The 22,665-nt window shown below is 43.8% G+C and overlaps 1 protein-coding gene across 5 annotated transcripts in view; it reads right to left on the reverse strand.

The window, feature by feature from the left end:
* Window positions 1-1,827: 1,827 nt before the first annotated feature.
* The window catches only part of ALDH18A1 (aldehyde dehydrogenase 18 family member A1), a 78,091-nt gene continuing 57,253 nt past the window's right edge, over window positions 1,828-22,665 (reverse strand). For all 5 annotated transcript variants that reach the window (XM_029911352.1, XM_024201847.2, XM_024201849.2 and 2 more), the window contains exons 12-18: window positions 20,306-20,526; window positions 12,226-12,363; window positions 11,902-12,097; window positions 11,626-11,747; window positions 8,241-8,427; window positions 7,800-7,895; window positions 1,828-2,807 (exon numbers count right to left, since the gene is read on the reverse strand). In XM_029911352.1, coding sequence (XP_029767212.1) covers window positions 2,626-2,807; window positions 7,800-7,895; window positions 8,241-8,427; window positions 11,626-11,747; window positions 11,902-12,097; window positions 12,226-12,363; window positions 20,306-20,526 — 1,142 coding nt within the window. In that variant the 3' untranslated portion in view covers window positions 1,828-2,625. The remainder of the gene's footprint in view (window positions 2,808-7,799; window positions 7,896-8,240; window positions 8,428-11,625; window positions 11,748-11,901; window positions 12,098-12,225; window positions 12,364-20,305; window positions 20,527-22,665) is intronic.

A 22,665-nucleotide genomic window follows, 5' to 3' on the forward strand; every position in this document is an offset into this window, starting at 1 on the left:
CCCCCTAACCCCAACCCCCCAACCCCTAACCCTTAACCCTTAACCCCCACCCCAACCCTAACCCCTACCCCTACCCCTTAACCCCTACCCTTAACCCTAACCCCAAACCCCTACCCTTAACCCTAACCCCTACCCTAAACCCTAACCCCTAACCCTAAACCCTAACCCCTAACCCTAAACCCTAACCCTCTAACCCCCTAACCCTAACCCCTTAACCCTAACCCCTAACCTTAACCCCTTAACCCCTAACCCGAAACCCTAACCCGAAACCCTACCCCTATCCCCTAAACCCTACCCCTAACCCGAAACCTACCCCTACCCCTAACCCCTAACCCTAAACCCTAACCCGAAACCCAACCCTAACCCCCAACCCCTAAACCCTAACCCCTAACCCCAACCCCTAAACCCTAACCCCAATCCCTAAACCCCAACCCCTAACCCCTAACCCCTAAACCCCAACCCTAAATCCTAACCCTAAACCCTAACCCTAACCCTCTAACCCCCTAACCCTAACCCCTTAAGGGGGTTAGGGGTTAGGGTTAAGGGGGTTAGAGGGTTAGGGTTAGGGTTTAGGGGTTAAGGGGGTTAGGGGTTAGGGTTAACCCCTTAACCCTAACCCTAACCCCAACCCGAAACCCGAAACCCTAACCCGAAACCTACCCCTACCCCTAACCCCTACCCCTAACCCAAAACCTAACCCTACCCCTACCCCTAACCCCTACCCCTAACCCGAAACCCAACCCTAACCCTACCCCTAACCCCAACCCCTAAACCCCAACCCCTAACCCTACCCCTAACCCAACCGCAAACCCTAAACCCCAACCATTAACCCTAACCCTAGACCCTAATCCTAACCTAACCCTACCCTGACCCTAACCTAACCCAAACCCCCTAACCCCTATCCCTTAACCCAAACCCCTAACCCTAGACCCTGACCTTAACCTAACCCAAACCCTAAGCCCCTGACCGACCCTAACCCCCAAACCAAACCCTAACCCCCTAACCCTACCCTGAACCCTAACCCTTTAACCCTAAGCCTTAACCCCTAACCCCAACCCTACCCCCCACCCTAACCCTAAACCCTAACCTAAACCCCAACCCCAACCCTACCCCGAACCTAACACTAACCTCACCCTCACCGGTATGGTGACACTCTCCATCTGACCTCCTTTGTCAGATGCCCAGGTGTGCCCCAGCTGCCTCTAGCAGCCAACAGTTAACTTCCCCCCTCTCCCCAATCCTTTGCTTCTGAGCTGGGGAGATGCGGCTCTGTCTCCCTGTTGAGCGGTAGGGAAGTCCATATTTTTCTGGGTCATTGGTTGCTAGTTGTCCACGTGTGGTCACTGGATTTGCCATTGTCTTCTCAAGTGCCCCACTGAAATGGGACCTAAGGCCCCAGATGGCTAGGCACCATTCAGACCTGTGTCTTAGCCTGCCCCAAGAGCAAACAATTCCTTTTCATCCACTAGGTAACAATGCAGCATATAGGGGAAACCGAGGCACACATAGGAGTCATAAAAATATTACAAAAAATTCCCACTTTGTCACAGATGAGGTTCCTAAAAAGAAGTCTAAATTTAAAAAAAACAGATGCATCTGCAGTTTGGAATTGAAGTACACCAGCCCTTAACCACTCAGCAGAATTACGCTGTATTAAATATACTGTTTTTTTTGTGTGTGAAAATATTAACAAAATACATGGGTGAAAAGTTTAATCATGGGACCAACAGCCTCCGTATATTTGGCATCCTTAATTAGGGGAACTTGCCCAAGAGAATTACAATTTTATATCAAGCAATCCACACATTAAGATCTAAAACCATTTTGCATTAACTTTATTTTGAAAAACAAGGAAATTAAAATATTGTTTCCATTCTCTTTTGGAGGTGATTACGTTTCATATAAAATCCAAGAGCAAAAATATTTGTTACAAATATTCATAAAAGGGTAATGAAATCGACCTAATATACAACTAGGAAATCTATCTATATTAGTCAGCAATTAAAAGAAATCAGAGATTAAAAAGGATCTCTTGGTCAAAACATTGCTATACATTTGGAATATTCGTTCAGTTGTGTTATTTAACATTTAAATACAGACAAAATAATTGTTACAGCACTTCTGAATTTTCGAAAGCTGCCAAGATCCTAAGTCTTAAAGACAAGTTCAGAAATGCCATATCTTCTCTCTGAATTGAAGAGTTACAGAAAAGGAAAGATGTTTTAAACCAACGGGAAGGCATTAAGAAGAACAAATGGCTCCACCCCCTAAAACCAAGCACACACATACTGTACCACACAGAGCAAGGAAAGGAAAGAAGGCAGAGGAGAGGCTTTGAGTCCTTTCTACAGTTTGAGAGAGCAGGACTGTGGTATCAGGGTATCCTATCTGCAACAGCTGCATTTGTTGCTACACAAAGAAACAGTGAGCAGGAGCAAGAACTCTCAGGCACAGATATGATCAGTTTGTCTTAATTTTACTGCAGTGACCAAGAAAAACCTGGAGGAGCCAAAGTGTAGAGACAATGTGTCCAAAGGTGAAGTACAATATCTTCCACAGAGAGAGCTCTGAAGCCTGAACATCCTCAGTAAACATTTCACACTCATGTGCTCTCCTCAGATGCTCTCAGTTGGTGTTTCTCTGAGGGGGAGGAAGGGTCTCATGAAGAAACTTCATACTCCCATGCTCAGAGAAGTCAGAAACAACATGATTCTCCCCTTTCAGCAGCCACTTTGTAGTTAATAGCCCCTCAATTCCCACTGGCCCACGGGCATGGATACGAGAAGTACTGATTCCAACCTCTGCACCTGCAACCAAGAGGGAGGTTTAGATACAAAATGATAAAAGGGAGTTTTGTGCACAGTTAGCTCTTTGGTGGGAGCATTTTCTGTCTTCAGTTCTATAATTTACTTTCTTCTAAGAGGGAAAGAGAAAAGCCATTAGCTTGTCTTTCCCATTCCATTTTTGCAGGGTCCAGAGCAGTATTGTTCGATTTATATTTTAGAAATTAAAGTAGTATTACACTGCAGACATGTGTATTTTTATTCTTCTTCCTGCCATCACCATCACAAAAGTATCTTTTCTTTAACATTGTTCCTATGGCTCTTGTCACATTTCATTTTTCAAAAAATGTTGAGTCCATAAATAGATCCCAATCTGGCATCTTTATTAAAAAAAAAAAAAAAAAGAAAGAAAAATCCTAACTTCCTAAAACTGCGACTGGGTTTGTGTTTTAGTGTCTCTTCCCTTCACGCTCTAGGGCAGGGTCTGCCAGGACATGAAGCAATGATATTTATACCATGAAGCAGCAGCTGCGGCCAGGCAGTGTTCCAGTTGTCAGAGCAGCTACAGAGGCAATCTCCTGCAGTTGTGCTCCAAACAAGAGTGCTTCCTCCACTCTTTCTCTGCAAGTCCCAGAAGCCTGGTGAGAGGAGGCTGCTGCTGCTTCTTTAAGCACAAGAGCAGTCATGCAGTTCCTCTACAGCACTGCCTTCTTTCTCCCCCTCACTTCAGTTCTGACATTTTAGTAGCCAGTAGCACTGCCTGCTGAAGTATGTGTGAGAGTTGGGATGGTAAGACATTTATTCATTTCTAGTTCTACCAACAGGATGGATAAAAACTGTTTTAAAAAATAAGAATTTGATTTAAATAGGTTTATTTTTAAAAAGTATTTAAAATTAAATTTAAAATTATGACAACCTGTGGTAAGCAAAAATGTACTATAATCTAGTAAAATAATTTAAGTTAAATTAAGATAATATTCAAGCAGTACATGCTTGCTGCAGAAGTTTTAAAGAAAGTCAAACCACTGAACTAGTGGAAGTCATTGGCTAAGTACCTGGCGCCAGAGTTTGCTGCAGTGCTAAACCAGCTTTTGACAGCAGCAGCCTCTTCTGCAGATGCTGAAAGAATATTTTCTATATTTCAGTTATTTTACTGTGTCATGGCTACTTATTTCAAAGTTGAAAAACTAATTGGGAGTTGAAAAAGCAGGAAACCTTGTTTTCTTCTTCCAATCTATGAATAAAGAATGAGTTCTGAGAAGATGAGATTGACTATTTCTAAAATTTTCAATGACTTGGTGACTAGAAACAATCAGTTCTAATAACTAACTACAGATAATACTTGCTTTAATAAATGAGTTAGTTTTAAATATGAAACATGTTTTGATCATTTTTTCATCTGATTCAGCACATTTAAGGTTGCTTTATTAAATAAACCAATTTTAAAATGCTGTTTTTGTGCATTTTAATTGATTCCAATTTCCATATAAATGGAGTTTGACAAATCATGAAAAATCATTCAGATTTTAAATCAACTGATCCTAGCAATCCTTGAGAAAGTGGCCAGTGAAACCATCTTGGAACTGAAACTAAGAAGAATGCAAAAAAATTATGATTTTAGGACATGTTCTCTCTTGAATCATAGAACTGGAAGGGACCTCAAGAGGTCATCTAGTCCAGTCCCCTGCACTCATGGCAGGACTAAGTATTATCTAGACCATTCTTGACAGGTGTTTGTCTAACCTGCTCTTAAAAGTCTCCAATGATGGTGTGACACACTATCTCAGGGGAACACCCTGCACCCCCATGTTCATCCTTATATGATTGTGTGGTATCCAATGCAAAGTTTGTCATGGCCCGTGTCTTCGGAAGGCTAATGATGCACTGAACATTGAAGTTATAGGTTGTAATTTCATTTATATAGGTATGAGGCTGAAAATGTGTCCTCATGGCTTAAAACAAGCCCAGGTAAAACTCCCCAGGAACAGAGGGGCAGTTCACACCTCGTCAGGGCATGTATGGGACAAACCCAGCCTCACAGGAACAAAGGACACTGGCCTAGGCAACAACAAAGGATCTGTTGGGCTCTTGAGTGAGTCACCCCCCTTCCCTTGGTCAGTTGGGGATACGATGAAATAATGCTCACCTGACCCTGAAGGGGGGGGGCGCAAAGCCAAGAGGGAAGAAAGGGAGAGACATTTGCCATGCTCTTCCTCCTCCATCTACAGACCACCAAGTGATTGAAGCGCTGATCAAAGGGAACAGCCTGGCTGAAGGGCAACCAGCCAGCCTGTGGTGAGAATCATCTAAGTTTGTAAGGGCGCTGAAAATGTTAAGAGCAGCTTAGAATGTGTTTTGCTTTTATTTCATTTGACCAAATCCAACTTCTTGTGCTTTGACTTATCACTAAATCTATCCTTTGTAGTTAATAAATTTGTTTATTCTACCTGAAGCAGTGCATTTGGTTTGAAGCATGTCAGAGACTCCCCTTGGGATAACAAGCCTGGTGCATATCAATTTCTTTGTTAAGTTGACAAACTCATATAAGCTTGCAGTGTACAGCGGGCATAACTGGACACTGCAAGACGGAGGTTCCTAGAGTTGTATCTGGGACCGGAGATATTGGCTAGTGTCATTCGGTTGCACAATCCAAGCAGCTTACATGCCAGAGGCTGTGCGTGAACAGCCCAGGAGTGGGGGTTCTCACAGCAGAGCAGGGAAAGGCTGGTTCCCAAAGTCAAGGATTGGAGTGATCTAGCAGATCACTGGTCCAGATAAAACCAGGGGAATGTCACAGATGGAGATTCCACAACCTCCTTAGGCAATTTATTCCAGTGCTTAACTACCCTGACAGTTAGGAAGTTTTTCCTAATGTCCAACCTAAACCACCCTTGCAGAAATTTAGGCCAATTGCTTCTTGTCCTATCCTCAGAGGCTAAGAAAAACAATTTTTCTTCCTCCTCCTTGTAACAACCTTTTACATACTTGAAAACTTATGTCCCCTTTCAGTCTTCTCTTTTCCAGACTAAACAAACCCAATTTTTTCAATCTTCCCTCATAGGTCATGTTTTCTAGACCTTTAATCATTTTTGTCGCTCTTCTCTGGACTCTCTCCAATTTGTCCACATCCTTCCTGAAATGTGGCACCCAGCACTGGACACAATACTCCAGTTGAAGCCTAATCAGCGTGGAGTAGAGCAGAAGAATTCTCGTGTCTTGCTTACAACACTCCTGCTAATACATCCCAGAAGGTTTTTTTGCAACAGCGTTACACTGTTGACTCATATTTAGCTTGTGGTTCACTATGACCACCAGATCTCTTTCCGCAGTACTCCTTACTAGGCAGTCATTTCACATTTTGTATGTGTGCAACTGATTGTTCCTTCCTAAATGGAGTACTTTGCATTTGTCCTTATTGAATTTCATCCTATTTACTTCAGACCATTTCTGCAGTTTGTCCAGATCATTTTGAATTTTAATCCTATCCTCCAAAGCACTTCCATCCCCTCCCAGCTTGGTATTGTCTGCAAACTTTATAAGTGTACTCTGTATGCCATTATCTAAATAATTGATGAAGATATTGAACAGAACCGGACCCAGAACTGATCTTTGTGGGACCTCACTTGTTATGCCCTTCCAGCATGACTGTGAACCACTGATAACTACTCTCTGGGAACGGTTTTCCAACCGTTTTGCACCTACCTTATAGTAGCTCCATCTAGGTTGCATTTCCCTAGTTTATGAGAAGGTCATGTGAGACAGTATCAAAAGCTTTACTAAAGTCAAGATATGCCACATCTACTGCTTCCCCCCATCCACAACGCTTGTTACCCTGTCAAAGAAAGCTATCAGGCTGGTTTGACACGATTTGTTTTTGACAAATCCATGCTGACTGTTACTTATCACCTTATTATCTTCTAGATTGTTCACAAATTGGTTGCTTAATTATTTGCTCCATTATCTTTCCGGATACAGAAGTTAAGCTGACTGGTCTAATTTCCTGGGTTGCCCTTATTACCCTTTTTACAGATTGGCACTATATTTGCCCTTTTCCAGTCTTCTGGAATCTCTCCCGTCTTCCATTACTTTTCAAAGATAAAATCGCTAATGCCTCAGATATCTCCTCAGTCAGCTCCTTGAATATTCTAGGATGCATTTCATCAGGCCCTGGTGACTTGAAGACATCTAATTTGTCCAAGTAATTTTTAACTCGTTCTTTCCCAATTTAGGCTCTTCAGATCCTACCTCATTTTCACTGGTATTCACTATGTTAGACGTCCAATCACCACCAACCTTCTTGGTGAAAACCGAAACAAAGTCATTAATCATCTCTGCCATTTCCACATTTTCTGTTATTATTTCCCCCCCCCCCTCATTGAGTAACAGGCCTACCTGTCCTTGGTCTTCCTCTTGCTTCTAATGTATTTGTATAATGTTTTCTTATTACCCTTTATGTCTCTAGCTAGTTTGATCTTGTTTTGTGCCTTGGCCTTTCTAATTTTGACCCTACATACTTGTGTTATTTGTTTAAAGTCATCCTTTGTAATTTGACCGAGTTTCCACTTTTTGTAGGATTTTTTTTTTAGATTATTGAAGATCTTGGTTAAGCCAGGGTGTGTGTGCTATGTGTATGTCCTGTGCTCAGCGTCAATGGAGCATCAATTTTCCTTGGGGGATCTAAATGCTACTGTAATTTAGCAACATTACATCTTTGTTCTTCAGTTAATCTGGATGGCATAGTATATTTTGTGATCCTGCCCCAGTTAATTCCATCCACCATACAGACTGTTTCCTAGTCCTATTGGGTGAAAGGTCTAAGTTTCTACTTTTACTACAGTACCTTCTGTAAAACCCTTTTCATTGGCAGGCAGGCAGCACTGTGATCAGAGAAGGGACAATCCCATCCTCCAGGATTCAGGAAGACATCCTCTATCATACTTAGGGAAAAAGAGTGAAAATCCCAAATTCAGATCCCCAGCTGCAAGCAGCACAAAATAATTCCACTCAATCCCTTACCAAGTCCAAACCGATATCCATCAGAGAATCGGGTGCTGGCATTCCAGAACACACAGGCACTATCCACATGCTGGAGAAAGAACTCTGCTGTTTTCTCTGAGGGAAAGAGAAAAATCTGAACAGACACAGATGGAACAAGGCACTCATACGAAGTAATGGGTGCATTATGAAAACCTGAACAGATGTGATGCAATGTGAGATGCTGTTAACTGAGCAGCCATGACCAGAACAATGCTCACATGTCCCTCCACAGCACAGACATCAAACACAAAGATCTAAACAGGAGAATGAGGTACTAGGAGGAGGAGGAGGAAATAAACTACAAAGTTCCCCACCCCTTGTAGGGAGAGCTACTATTGCAGGACAGGTAAAAGTGTATTTCACGCACCAGGTGTCTGAAAATTAGACTGAAGATTGAATAGAGCCATTCAGGTCACTAACCATTCTCTGTGATGATAACATCTGTGTGTGAACTTCCGTACTTGTGGATATGATCAATTGCCTCCTGGACACTGTCCACCACCTCAATGCAACACTCTAGATCCCCATATTCTGTGCGGAGAGATTTTACTTCTGAAGGGCTGAAAGTCAAATACGAGGCAAACTTGGGACCAGCATGAATCTTCACCTGCAAGAACAGAGGATCTGATAGTACTGATCTTTTGTTGTGTCTTCCAAGCAGAATGGCCACTTCTCAATTAGATTCTTACTAGAAGCAGTAAGCCAACTGCAGCATAAAGTTCTTAGCTTATCTGGACTCCTGAATGGAGTTTTACGTCATTAGCTGTAGGAGCAATTTCAGGGAACTTGATGGCCCAGGGAACTAGTAACAGGATATAGTCTGAGTCATAATGGATAGCCAACCGAACATCAGCTCTCAGTATGGTGCTGTAGCTAAAAAGGGCTAAAACAATCCTTTGATGTATAAATAGAGGAATAACAAACAGGAATAGGGAGGTAGCATTACATCTAATACAGGATTGGTGAAATCACCACTGGGGGTACTGTGCCCAATTCTGGTGTCCACATTTCAAAAAGGGACGTTGAAAAATTGGAGAACTCAGTGATGAGCTACAAAAATGACCCAAAGTCTAGAAAAAGACACTGTACAACAAGAGACTCCAGGCACTCAACCTATTTAATTTACCAAAATGAAGATTAAAAGGAGATTTCAATCAGGCCCAAATGTCTTTCTGGAATATATGCTTTAGTCAAACATAAGTTACTGGGTTCAACACAGGAATAAGTGAATAACGTTCTCTAGCCTATGTCATAAAGGAGGTCCAACTAGATGATCTAACGGTCCCTTCTCTCAAGATCTATTAGTTTAAGCACAGCTTCTAACTATCTACATAGAAAAAAGATATCGGAGGACTAGTCTACCAGACAGAGGCATAACACAATCCAATGTCTGGAAGATGAAGCTAGACAAATGCAAACTGGAAATAACATTAACAAGGCTAATTAAAAATTTGAACAGGCTACTAGTCTTCATCACTTAAATTCTTTAAAATCAAGAGGAATGGTCTAGTTCAACCACAATTTATCAGGCTTAATACGTTAATTATTGGTTGAAATTCTATGACTTGGTCTACATTACAAAGTTATGTAGATGCCATGCAGCTTCTGTCGACCTAGTTGTGCATCTGAGTCTACACTTTAATTTGTCTCCCACCGATGTAAGTACCCCGTTACACCATCTGCTTGAGCATCGCAGAGCTTCGGTCGACATACTTATGTCAATGCAGTGCGAATGTAGACACTGCATTACTTATGTCAACCCTATCTGTCCTCCAGCAGCTGTCCCACAATGCCCTACACCAATTGCTCTGGTCACCACTGTGAACTCCACTGCTCAGGGGTCATGGAGACCCCTTTAAAGCCCCGCAAATTTTTGAAATTCCTTTTCCTCATTGCCCAGCTTGGTGAGCACAACTAGCAGCTCTCCATTGTTGAGTGGAGCTGTTCAGCTGACTATGCGGTCTACACGCTCCTGCTTGGAGTAGACAGGATATACTGGATCTCCTGGGCTTGTCGGGGAGACGAGTCTGTGCAGGCACAGCTCTGAACCTGCTGTAGAAACGTTCACAGCTACAAGAAGATTGCTCAGGGATGCAGGACAAGGGGCATGACAGGGCCCAGGAGCAGAGCTGTGTGAAAGCCAAGGAACTGTGCCAGGCACACCAGAAGGTCAGGGAGGCCAACAATCAATCAATCTGGTGCCAAACTGCAGACCTGCTGCTTTTACAAAGAGCTGCATGCCACACTCAGGGGAGACTCCACCACCCACAGCACCATGGATACCTCTGAGTATCCCCAGTCATGGGCCAATGCAGTGAACAGTATAAAGGAGGAGGACTTAAAAGAGGAGGAGTATGAAAGACAAGCAACTAAGGGATCCAGCTGTGCAGCATGCCAGGACATGTTTTTGACTCTATCACAGTCCAGCCAGTTGAGCATGGGCAAGCCCAGTGAAGGGGAAGGAAACTCAGGTATGTAGATAAATTTTCAATTACATGGATGGCAGCCTCAAAGTAGCAGGACATATCTTTTGTCTTAAAAAAAAATCTAATAAGTATATGAAGAATTGCCAACATTGGTCACTGATTAGCTACACCAGACACATTATTGTGCACTACCAGGACTGGCATAGTTAACATTTAGACAGCTTTCTGTTTATTGTTTTCTTAATACGTACTTTGGAATTTGTTATCAGGACACATGGCTCAACTTCTCTTTAACCGTTTATTTCTTGCATTAATAATCACAGCCTGCACATTCTATAAGCATAACATGTCATATCATGTAATGTTCACCAACACGCAAGGTCTAACTTGGGTGTAGAATCCTGCATTTCTCTGCAATCCACGGCATTTTAAAAATGCCCCTGTCCACAGACTTTTCTAGTAACACCTGCTGGAACTGCAGTACGAGTTTGAAATTCAGGAAATCATTTATTAGCTTTGCTCTGTTGCTTCTGCTGAGACACTAGAGGAGCAGGATGGGCAGGAGCAAAGACATACTGGCATATGGGGGTGGGGGTTAAACGAATGGGGAGCAGGTGCAAGAGGAAGGAATAGGAGAGTGGTAGGAGAAATGGGTAAGGATCAGACACCAAAACAATGGGTGCTGGCCTGGTGGGCTAGTAGCAGCATGTGGAGATGGTCAGGACCAATAGGGTCCCTTGCTCCTAATTCCAGGAGGTGCAGAGAAGGGAACATATGTAGCCCAAGGGAAGGAACAGGATTCATGTTATTCACAAGGGACCACCTAAGGCTCAGCAGCAGCATGAGTTCTGAAGAAACTACTTCCAGGGTCACCTCTATGCAGGACCTTGGGTGCCAGGGAGAAGCAAGGAGCCCCGATGCTCATATCTCCAGATAGGATGACATTTGCAATACCATCATTTGATTATAAGCCACTGGAGAGATGAGCTGCACATCACTGCTTTCAGCCAGTCCCTCTGTCTGCCAAGCCAAATTACTAACCAAAAGTGATTCTCTTTACTAAGGGCAGGTCTACACTACCCGCCTGAATCGGCAGGTAGAAATCGATCTCTCGGGGATCGAATTATCGCGTCTCGTCGGGACGCGACAATCGATCCCCGAATCGACGCTTCTACTCCACCAGCGGAGGTAGGAGTAAGCGCCGTCGACGGGGGAGCCGCGGAGGTCGATTTGCCGCCGTCCTCACAGCGGGGTAAGTCGGCTCCGATACGTTGAATTCAGCTACGCTATTCGCGTAGCTGAATTTGCGTATCTTAAATCGACCCCCCCCCCCCCCCCCGTAGTGAGGACGTAGCCTAAGTGACCTGTGCTTGACTAACCTGTTCCACTCTCAACATGTCGATGATCTGGTCAAACAAGGGTGTTCGCAGCGAGTCCCGGTGAATTAATAGCGTTTCCAGAGCATTACAGGCAGCAGGATATTCACACTTTGAATCTCTGACTGGGGTTGAAGAATGGACAATTGGTTACATACCACTTCACATTAGACAGGTGTTGAAAAGCACGTGAGCAGATACAGCTTTGTTGACCATATCATGCATTCCATATCAAACTCAGTCCAACTCATCAGAATGAAAAGGCATCTCTCATCTTACCTATTCTGGTGACCTTCTCTACACTGGCCTCTGTATCCACGTATACATGGCAGATCCCTTCACTGTGCCCCATAACCGGGATTCCTTTAGCAGCTTTCTGGATATCCCTAACCAGCTGAGAAGAGCCACGTGGAATGATCAGGTCTATCAGTTTATCCAAATGGCAAAGATCTTCTACTTCCTCTCTGGTGTTCACCTGGAGTAACCAAGCCAAGACACTATTATAGACTTTGAAGGACTTTGAGCATGGTATCATCCAGAAAGTGCTGTATGTGTAGTGCACACACATGGCGACAAATCCTAGATTCATTTCTAGGCACTCACCAGCTGCACTGCATCCTTGACCCCATGGATGGAAAGCGCTTCTTGTGTTAGATGGTGAAGGATTTGATTGCTATGTGCTGCCTCTTTCCCTCCTTTAAGTAATAAGCCATTTCCACTGGCAATGGCCAAGGCAGACACCTGTCAGAAAGGGAGAGAAGAGATTAGAACCCAGAATACATCTATTAATACAGACATAAGATTCACTATCTTCTCTCACTGGGGAACTGTTAGGCACCAAGCGCACACAGTTCCTTGGTTGAAAATGTAACATATTGCAGAAATAAGTCCATAATTTTCAAAATACTGTTGGCAAGGGACCAAGTGCTGGTGGATATGTCAAGTGACATGAGAACTTTGGTATGAGGTATGGTATGAACTGGATAATTGTGTGGGCCATCTTCCTCAGAAAAATAAACTTAAGTGTGAGTTTGTTAAATGAATTGACTACTTTCCCTAACCTTCCATGGGATGTTAAGTGTTGAGCTTTTCAAAAGTGTTTGAGACTAAAGTGCATTATTGTGAAGGATTAGAGTTAACCCATGCTCCCCTAGAAAAGAATTAACTTAGTCAACTGCTACCTGAGAAAGCGCCTACTTCAGACAGGAATTAAAATGTTCTTTGATACCTCAAAGATTACAAACAGAGACTGATCATCATGAATGAGTCTGAGAACTGACTAGGTGGCAACTAATGGTGTAGGTTCATGTGTTAATACTACTGCACTGGATCAGGTTCTTAAAGCAAGATTCTCAAATCCACTATGGCCACTTTGCTCTACTCATTCTGGACAGTGGTGGCCAATGAACAACTGCCCCGAGTGGGGAACATCATCTTCTGTGTGTTGCCTAAAATAAACAAGTTATCATAGACCTATTAGATATAAATTACCCTATAAAAAAGAAACATACAACTAGATGTGCCTTGCACCACCATCACCACTTTGATTTTATTTTTCAGATATTAAAGGCCAGAAGGTAGCATTAGAGCCTCTAATCTGACCTTTCATAGAACACAGGCCACAGAATTTCACCCAGTTGCCCCTGTATTCAGCCCAGTAACTTGTTGAACTACAGCATATCTTCCAGAAAGGCATTCAGTGTCTATTTGATGACACCAAGATATGGAGAATCCACCACTTCCCTTGGTAGTTTGTTCCAACAGCTAGTCACTCTCACCAATAAATATCTGTGCCTTATTTCTAATTTCAATTTTTCTAACTTTAACTTTCAACCATTGTTTCTTATTGTGCCTTTCTCCTCTAGTTTAATGTGGCCTTTAGTACCCAGTATTTTCTCTCGGTGTAGGTACTGTACTTATACACTGTAATCAAGTCATTGCTGATCTTTCAAATGTTGTATTCCTTCCCTCTCACCCTGCATCTCCATTTCGTCTTTAGATTGTAACCTTCTTTGGGGTAGGGAATGTGAAAGACTGTCTGCATAGTGCAGTGCCTAGCACATTCTGAAATATAAATATACAGCATTTTAATGATTTGTACACAAAATGTCATATTCAAGTAATAGTAGGGTCACAATTTCAAACATTCAGAAGCGCAGAAATGAAAGTTATGGTTCTCACAGTAACATTAACTTTGCCCTCATTGTATAACATGTAAAGTGTTATGGTTATTGTAAATGCAAATTTCTCCTGACTCTCTTTTGCAAGGGGAATACTCCAAAATCCATTTGCTAAAACCAGGACACTCTGTTTTCAGTCCTGGATGTAGCAAATGGATTTTGGAGTATTCCCCTTGCAAAAGCGAGTCAGGAGAAATTTGCATTACAGTGGGGACCAGCAGTACACTTGGACCCGAGTTCCTCAGGGGTTCCATAACTCTCCCTCCATCTTCCATAGGGCAATGGCAGAAACAGTAGCATGAGTGACCTTGGAGGGGGATACGATGATATTGCAGTATGTCAATGACTTGCTAATCGCCAGGTCAAATGAGAGGGACCACTTAAAAACCCTAAACAGACTGTTTATAGATCTTCCTGAGGCTGGATTTAAATTAAGCGCAAAGAAAGCTCAGTCACAACAGTCAAAGGTCCTGTATTTAGGGCATGAGATAGCGCAGGGAGTAAAGGCACTCACAGTAGACAGAAAGCGACAATTCGAGAGTTAAAAAGACCACGGACAGTTAAGGAAGTCCGGAAAGTGCTGGGACTCCTTAATTATTGTAGGACATATATACCGAGTACTCAGAGATGGTGGAACCGATTCAAAACCTTACCAGAGGGGGGAAAACCTGCAAATGAGTCAATAATATGGGGCACAAAACAAGAGGAGGCATTAATAAAAATAAAGCAAGCTCTAGCCTCCACCCCTAGCTTGGGCTTACCCGATATGGGAAAGCTGTTCCACCTTTACTATAATCACAGTAAGACATGTCTGCCTTAAGACCCCCTGTATCACAAGGGCTACCGGAGTGCATGGCCGCTTTGGATTGTGCAACCTGGGCTGTAAAAGCCCGCGAGCCGTATACCCTCACAGGTATGCTGGTATTACATACCTCACACACACTCATTGACCTCCTTAATACCGGGCGGCTAAAATCTGTAACAGATGCCAGCAGGAGTCAGTGGGAATCGACACTGTGCATGCAAAACCATAATTTCTCCATAGTGAGGGACAAAGGAATAAATGTAGCTGAATACCTGAACATAGATGGAGAGGTACACGAATGTCTCATAGCTAAGGGAGAGGAAGTGTTGGGAAGAGTTAAGGAAGAGCCACTAGAGAATCCAGACATAATTTTGTATGTAGATGGGTCAAGGAAGTATGAAAATGGAGTGCCATATACAGGATGGGCAGTGGTATGGAACAGTAACAGCGTCAGGTCAGCTGGATGGTTCAAAATCAGCTCAAGAAGCAGAGCTGACAGCCCTCAATGAAGCTCTAAGGGTGGGAGAGGGCAAAAGGTTCACAGTATACACACACAGCAGATACGCATTCGGAGTAGTGCATGACTACATGGACATGTGGTCACACAGGGGTTTTTGTAACAACAACCGGCAAGCCCATTAATAATATGGATGCAGTTCAAAGACTAACGGAAGCTGTCAAACTACCATCAGAACTGGCAGTAGTAAAAATAAAAGCACATCATAAAATCTCAAGTAAGGAACAAAAAGGAAACTACTGGGCAGATTAATGCGCTAAAGAGACTGCATAGGCAAACCCTGTCAGGGTTTGTGCAGCTGCAGTGTCCGAGGAGGAAGTGGATTTGAAAAAGCTACATGCAACCATAAGCCCAGAAGAGAAAAGTAAATTAGAAGAACAAGGCTGTGTGTACAGAAATCACCTCTGGTACGGGCCAGGGGGAGAGGAGCTGGTAACTCCTGAGTGCATACAGGCTCTGCTGCTCCATGCCATCCACTCCCCAGCCCATCTGGGATGGAGACAAATGAGGGCTGCCCTGGAGCACTGGTGGTGGCCAGCCATGAAAAAAGATGCCTTACAGTGTCTCAAAAGATGTGTAACATGTGCACAAGTGAACGCGGGTAGAAGGAAGAAAGTACCCCTGAACCACCAACTGCGGCCAGAGGGACCGTGGCAGAATCTGCAAATTGATTTTACTGGGTCCTTGCCACAAAGCAGGGGGTATACGTACATTCTGGTAATTACTGACACTTTCACCCGATGCATAGAGCATTCCCCACCAAAAACTGTACTGCCAAAACAGTGACTCGAATCCTAGCAAAGGAGATAATACCCAGGTAGGGTCTGCCGCTGTCAATAGACTCGGACCAAGGAACTCACTTTACGGGGCGTGTAATGAAAGAGGCATGTAAGGCATTAGGAATAAAGCAAAGGTTCCATATACCGTACCACCCTGAAAGCTCAGGGATGGTGGAAAGGATGACTAGAACAATGAAAGCAGCCTTAACAAAGGCAGTTCGGACACAGGAGATGGATGGGCACACATGCTGTCTGCTGTTCTCTATCGAATCAGAGGCAGCCCAAACAGGCTGACTCAGCTAACACCCTTTGAACTAATGACAGGAAGAGCAATGAGAATGCCTAGTGATGAGTCCTGCCTGCAGGAGGGTCAGGGCCCTTCGCAGACAGGTTGCAGAACTACATTAAGGTATTGGACAGTGAATTAAAAGACCTACACAACCAAGTAAAAGAAAATCAAATCCAGCTGGATGATAACAGCAGTCTGAACAAACCTGCATTTAAAGTTGAGGATTTGGTAATGTGCCGTATTTATCCAAAGCTTAAAGGAATCCTGAAACCAAGGTGGCAAGGCCCCATGCAGGTCCTTTTGACTATTAATACATGTGCAAAGGTTGGGAGAAAGATGGGAACGTTTTGGAGGCACCAAAATCAGTTAAAACTGTTTGAACCAGCGCCTGCCAATACTAACAATGTCTTCACAGGTGTCTCCACAGGTGAACAAGAGGAAGGACTGAAGGGTGACCATGAGGAGATTCTTGCTGTGACTCCTGCTGCCCCTGTGGTGCATGAGGAAGGACGCAAGTAGTGTGCCGTGTGAAAGGGAGGACTGGGAATGGGTCACTAACTCCCCTCCTCCGGGTTTGCTTCGCTTTAACTGCCACACTAAAGAAATGCTTTGCTCTTGCAGAACACGCGCAGTAACCAACAAACAGGTCTGGCCAGAGGTAAAGGTGGCACTATGGTTAGGACATGAGCACACAGTAGAACATAAGAAGGTTCAAATAAAATCATACACTGATGTTTATAACAATAGGGAGACTAGTAACAACACAATTTTGACAGGTTTCAGAGTAGCAGCCGTGTTAGTCTGTATCAGCAAAAAGAACAGGAGTACTTGTGGCACCTTAGAGACTAGCAAATTTATTTGAGCATAAGCTTTCGTGGGCTACAGCCCACTTCATCGGATGCATAGAATGGAACATATAGTAAGGAGATATATATTGTGACAAAGTTCCTCCTCTATCTTGGTGGGTCCAGCGCTTATTGGCGGATTTTCTTGCCTCAGAGATTCACCATGTGGGTTGGGGAACAGCCCAGAGACCTTCCCCTCTGGAAGAACCCAGTCCAGGTCAATTGGGAGGTTTGGGGGGAACCCGGGCCCGCCCTCTACTCCAGGTTCCAGCCCAGGGCCCTGTGGACTGCAGCTGTCTATAGTGCCTCCTGTAACAGCTGCATGACAGCTACAACTCCCTGGGCTACTGCCCCATGGCCTCCTCCAAACACCTTCCTTATTCTCACCACAGGACCTTCCTCCTGGTGTCTGAGAACGCTTGTGCTCCTCAGTCCTCCAGCAGCACACCCTCTCACTCTCAGCTCCTTGCGCCTCTTGCTCCCAGCTCCTCACACTCGCACCACAAACTGAAGTGAGCTCCTTTTAAAACCCAGGTGCCCTGATTAGCCTGCCTTAATTGATTCTAGCAGCTTCTTCTTAATTGGCTCCAGGTGTCCTAATTAGCCTGCCTGCCTTAACTGGTTCTAGCAGGTTCCTGATTACTCTAGTGCAGCCCCTGCTCTGGTCACTCAGGGAACAGAAAACTACTCATCCAGTGACCAGTATATTTGCCCTCTACCAGACTCCTGTACCCCACTGGTATGGGTCTGTCACAATATACACATACAGAGAACATGAAAAGGTGGGAGATGCCCTACCAACTCTAAGGCATCAGGAATCATAACATTCAAAAACCAGTAGGAGAACACTTCAACCTCTCTGGTCACTCAGTAACAGACTTAAAGGTGGCAATCTTGCAACAGAAAAGCTTCAAAAACAGACTCCAACGAGAAACTGCTGAACTTGAATTAATATGCAAACTAGATACCATCAATTTAGGCTTGAATAGAGACTGGGAATGGCTGAGCCATTACACACATTGAATCTATTTCCCCATGTTAAGTATTCTCACACCTTCTTGTCAAACTGTCTGAAATGGGACATCTTGATTATGACTACAAAAGTTTTTTTTCTCCTGCTGATAATTGCTCATCTTAATTAATTAGCCTCTTAGAGTTGGTAGGGCAACTCCCACCTTTTCGTGTTCTCTGTATGTGTGTGTGTGTATATATTATATATATATCTCCTTACTATATGTTCCATTCTATGCATCTGATGAAGTGGGCTGTAGCCCACGAAAGCTTATGCTCAAATAAATTGGTTAGTCTCTAAGGTGCCACAAGTACTCTTGATCTTATCACAATTTTGGTAACAGCTGACTGCTCAGTTATTTGCTGGTGTCAAGTGCCAGAGATTATGGAATTTTATGGGAGCATCTGGAGGGAATCATGGAGTTGCATGAGCCCCCCCTTCAAGACGGCAGATACTCTCAAACCATGTTGTGGCCCTCTCAGAGGGACAGTGTCCACAATTAATGCAACCAGTGTCCAAATTACCTTTACAGGGGGACAGCTGCGTACTACTAGTGAAGGGAAATATAAGGTCCTGGGCTATCCCTCATTTAAACACAATTACATGGCATACTGCCACGATTTTTGGACAGTGTAAGGTTAATTATTAGGATACTGTGTCCAGTTTTGGACTCTACACTTTAAAAAAGGGTATGGAAAAACTGGAAAGAGATCAGAAGAGAGCTACACCAATGATTAGAGGTCTAGAAAGCCTGTCTTGCAATGAAAGATTTAGGAAACAACCTATTCAGCTTATCCAAGAAAAGCTTAAGAGGAGATTTGACCTTGGTCTCTTAGTAATTCCATGGTAGATTTCTGATGGTAGAGGACTCAAATATAGCAGCCAAAAGCACAACCCTTGAGGGTTAACACGAATTTTCAAAGATAATGGCCAATGGGTCTGCAATCACATCAGCCAACTCCCTCAGCACCCTTGGATGCATTAGATCTAGACCCATGTCCTCTTTAAAACAGCCCTCAACACATATGAAGACTTATCAGGTTGCCTCTCAGTCTACTTAAGACTAAACATGACCAGATTTTTTAACCTTTCATCATAGTCACGTTTTTTAAAACTTTTGTAATTTTTGTTGCTTTCCTTTGGACCTGTCTCCAATTTGCCCAAATATTTCTTAAAGCGTGGCAACCAAAAATGGACAATACTCCTCCTGGGGCCTCATCAGTGCCAAGCAGAGTGGAACTATTACCTCCTGTGCCTCACACACACACACACACACACACACACAACACTCATGTTAATAAGCCCCAGAATGATATTAGCTTTTTTTTGCAACTGCATCACACGGTTGGCTCATTCAGTTAGTGATCCACTGTATCTCCCAGATCCTTTTTGTTGTACTACTCCCTAGCCAGTTATTCCCCATTTTGCATTTCATTTTTCTCTCTTATGTCAAGCACTTTGCATTTGTCTTTATTGAATTTCATCTTGTTGATAAATTAGAAAATTGGTCTGAAATAAAGTCTTTTGAATTCTAATCCTGACTTCCAAAGTGCATGCAACCCCTTCCAGCTTGGTTATCATCCACAGCTTTTATAAGCATGCTCTCTACTCCATTACTGAATTAATTAATGAAAATACTGAATAGTATCTGACCCAGGACAGACCCCTACGAGATCCCACTAGATACATCTTCTGAGTTTGACAGATGTCTAAGGCTAGTAGCAAGTAGTTAGAAGAACATTAAATACTGGTATTAAATAGTGCTCAGAGGCCCCAACTAGGACTAAGCCCCATTGTGCTCAGTAAGCATATATGAATAAGAGGTCCCTACATAGAAGGGCTTGCAACCTGAGAAAACACGTGACAGGGGGAGGAGGAATGTACATTCAAATAGGTACAATTATTGAAAACATTTACAGTTTATTAAGAAGTGAAAAAACTCTCCCATCTGCCTATTAACCCACCACAAACTGGCTGATTTCTTCTGAACAATGCAGAAGTGGGTCCTGAGGAGAGATCTGATGGAGAGGGTAGTATGCCAATAAAATCCAGTTTAAGGGAACCCCTTGCAAGACAGTGCTTTGGAAATTAAGAATTGAATGCTGGTTCACTCACCACCCCACCAATCAGAATATTTCTCCTTTTGTTGCCTGTGACAGCATGGGACTGCACTCGATGACCCAAGAGGTCACTTCCACTCCTATGTTACCAAAGGACATCTCAAACAAAAACGTTTTATTTCCCCTCATCATGTACCTGTGGGAGGCAGTCAGGGCGGGATTCGAAGATCACCAGCAGGACCCCAATAGGCACAGTCACCTGTTCCAGCTCTAAGTCTTTTGCTATTCGTGTTCTGCGAATGACACGGCCTACACTCTCCTGGGAGGATGCTGCGATCTGACGAAGTCCTATGGCCAAGCTATTCAGCTTTGATGTAGACAGACTCAGTCGCTTCATCAAAGGAAGTGCCAATCTCCCTGAAATAAGAGATGATTAAGTCATGCTGGAGATACTTAACAGCTGCTTGAGACTAGATATCCAGGCTCCATCCACCTCCTTACATCTGCCTAAGAAATTATACAGGCACTTTTCCACTCAAAAAGATATGACCTGAGATGAACTATATAGGCCATCAGCTTCCACCAGCCACAGAAAAGCTGCCTGGATCAGACAAGTAAAGCCATTCACATCACCTCATGCATGTTTAACTGGAGCCAGACCAGCAAAAAAGCTGACTAGTCAGACACTATCCCCTTCGAATGAGGCATACCTGCTGATCATCTACTTAAGAGCAGCCATATTGGATCCGACCAATGATCCATCTAGTCCAGTATCCTGTCCTTTGACAATGGCCAGGGCCATCCCTACCCATACACAAAGTACGCAGCTGCGCAGGGCACCAGGAAATTTGCCCCAAATTTCCCGATGGCCTACGCAGCTGCATGCTGCTCCAGCCCCTGCTCCGCCTCTTCTCCATGGCCCCAGCCCCTGCTCTGCCCCAGCCCGCCTCTTCCCACTCCTGCTCCTCCACAGCCCCGCACCCACTCCACTCCTTCCCAAAAGCCCCCGCCCCTGCTACGCCTCTTCCTGCCCCTGCTCTGCCCCAGTCCCGCCCCCACTTCCCTGAGGACTGCAGCAGGGTTGGGCCTGCATCACCGACGGCAGGAAGTGCAGTTACCCAGACCCAGCCGTGCCACTGGTGAATGCTGGGGGGCGGTTCCCCCCTGCCCCCTAAGCCAGCCCCTCCCCCCGACAGAGGCCTGGGGCCCCATGCCTCTCCCGGGGGGGGGGGGGGGGGCTGCATAGGGCCTCAGAATGGCTAGGGACAGCCCTGACAATGGCCAATGCCAGGTGTTCCAGAGGGAATGAACAGAACAGGCAATCATCGAGTGATCACGCCCTGCTTCTGGCAGCCAGAGGCTAGGGACAACCAGAGCATGGGGTTGCATTCCTGGCCATCTTGGGTAATAGCCATTTATGGACCTATCCTCCATGAACCTATCTAATTCTTTTTTTGAACCGTTATAGTTTTGACCTTCACCACATTCCCGGCAATGAATTCCACAGGTTGACTGCACACTGGGGGAAGAAGTACTTCCTTTTGTTTGAATCCTGCTGCCTGTTAATTTCATTGGGAGATCTCAAGTTCTTATGTTATTTGAAGGGGTAAATAACACTTTCTTATTCACGTTCTCCACACTATTCATGATTTTATAGACCTCTGTCCTATCCCCTCTTACTCATCTCTTTTCCAAGCTGAACCGTCCCAGTCTTTTTAATCTCTCCTCATACGGCAGCTGTTCCATATCCCTTAATCATTTTTGTTGCCCTTCTCTGTATCTTTTCCATTTCTAATGCATCTTTTTTGAGATGGAGTGGCCAAAACTGCATGCAAGAGTCATGATGTGGGCATAACATGGATTTATATAGTGGCATTATGATATTTATGGTCTTATTATATATCACTTTCCTAATGGTGCCTAACATTCGGTTAGCTTTTTTGACTGCACCTTGAGCGGATGTTTGCAGAGAACTATCCACAATGACGCTAAGATCTCTTTCTTGAGTGGAAACAGCTAATTTATATCTCATCATTTTGTACGTATACTTGGGATTATGTTTTCCAATGTGCATTATTTTGCATTAGGGCTATCAAGTGATAATAGAATACCATTTATTTAAATATTTTTGGATGTTTTTGACATTTTCAAATGTATTGATTTCAGTTACAACACAGAATACAAAGTTTACAGTGCTCAGTTTATATTTATTTTTTATTACAGACATTTGCACTGTAAAAAGGAAAGTGTTTTTCAATTCACCTAATACAAGTAGTGTAATGCAATCTCTTTATCATGAAAGTTGAACTTACAAATGTACAATTACGTACAAAAAATAACTGCACTCAAAAAATAAAACAATGTAAAACTTTAGAGCCTACAAGTCCACTCAGTTCTACTTCTTGTTCAGCCACTCACTCAGACAAACAAGTTTGTTCATGTTTGCAGGAGATAATGCTGCCCACTTCTTGTTTACAGTGTCACCTGAAAGTGAGAACAGGTGTTTGCATGGCCAGGGCCGGCTCCAGGGTTTTGGCCACCCCAAGCAGCCAAAAA

The sequence above is a fragment of the Terrapene carolina genome, unplaced genomic scaffold, assembly GCF_002925995.2.
Source record: "Terrapene carolina triunguis isolate 2854851 unplaced genomic scaffold, T_m_triunguis-2.0 Scaffold95, whole genome shotgun sequence".
Lineage (NCBI taxonomy): Eukaryota > Metazoa > Chordata > Testudines > Emydidae > Terrapene > Terrapene triunguis.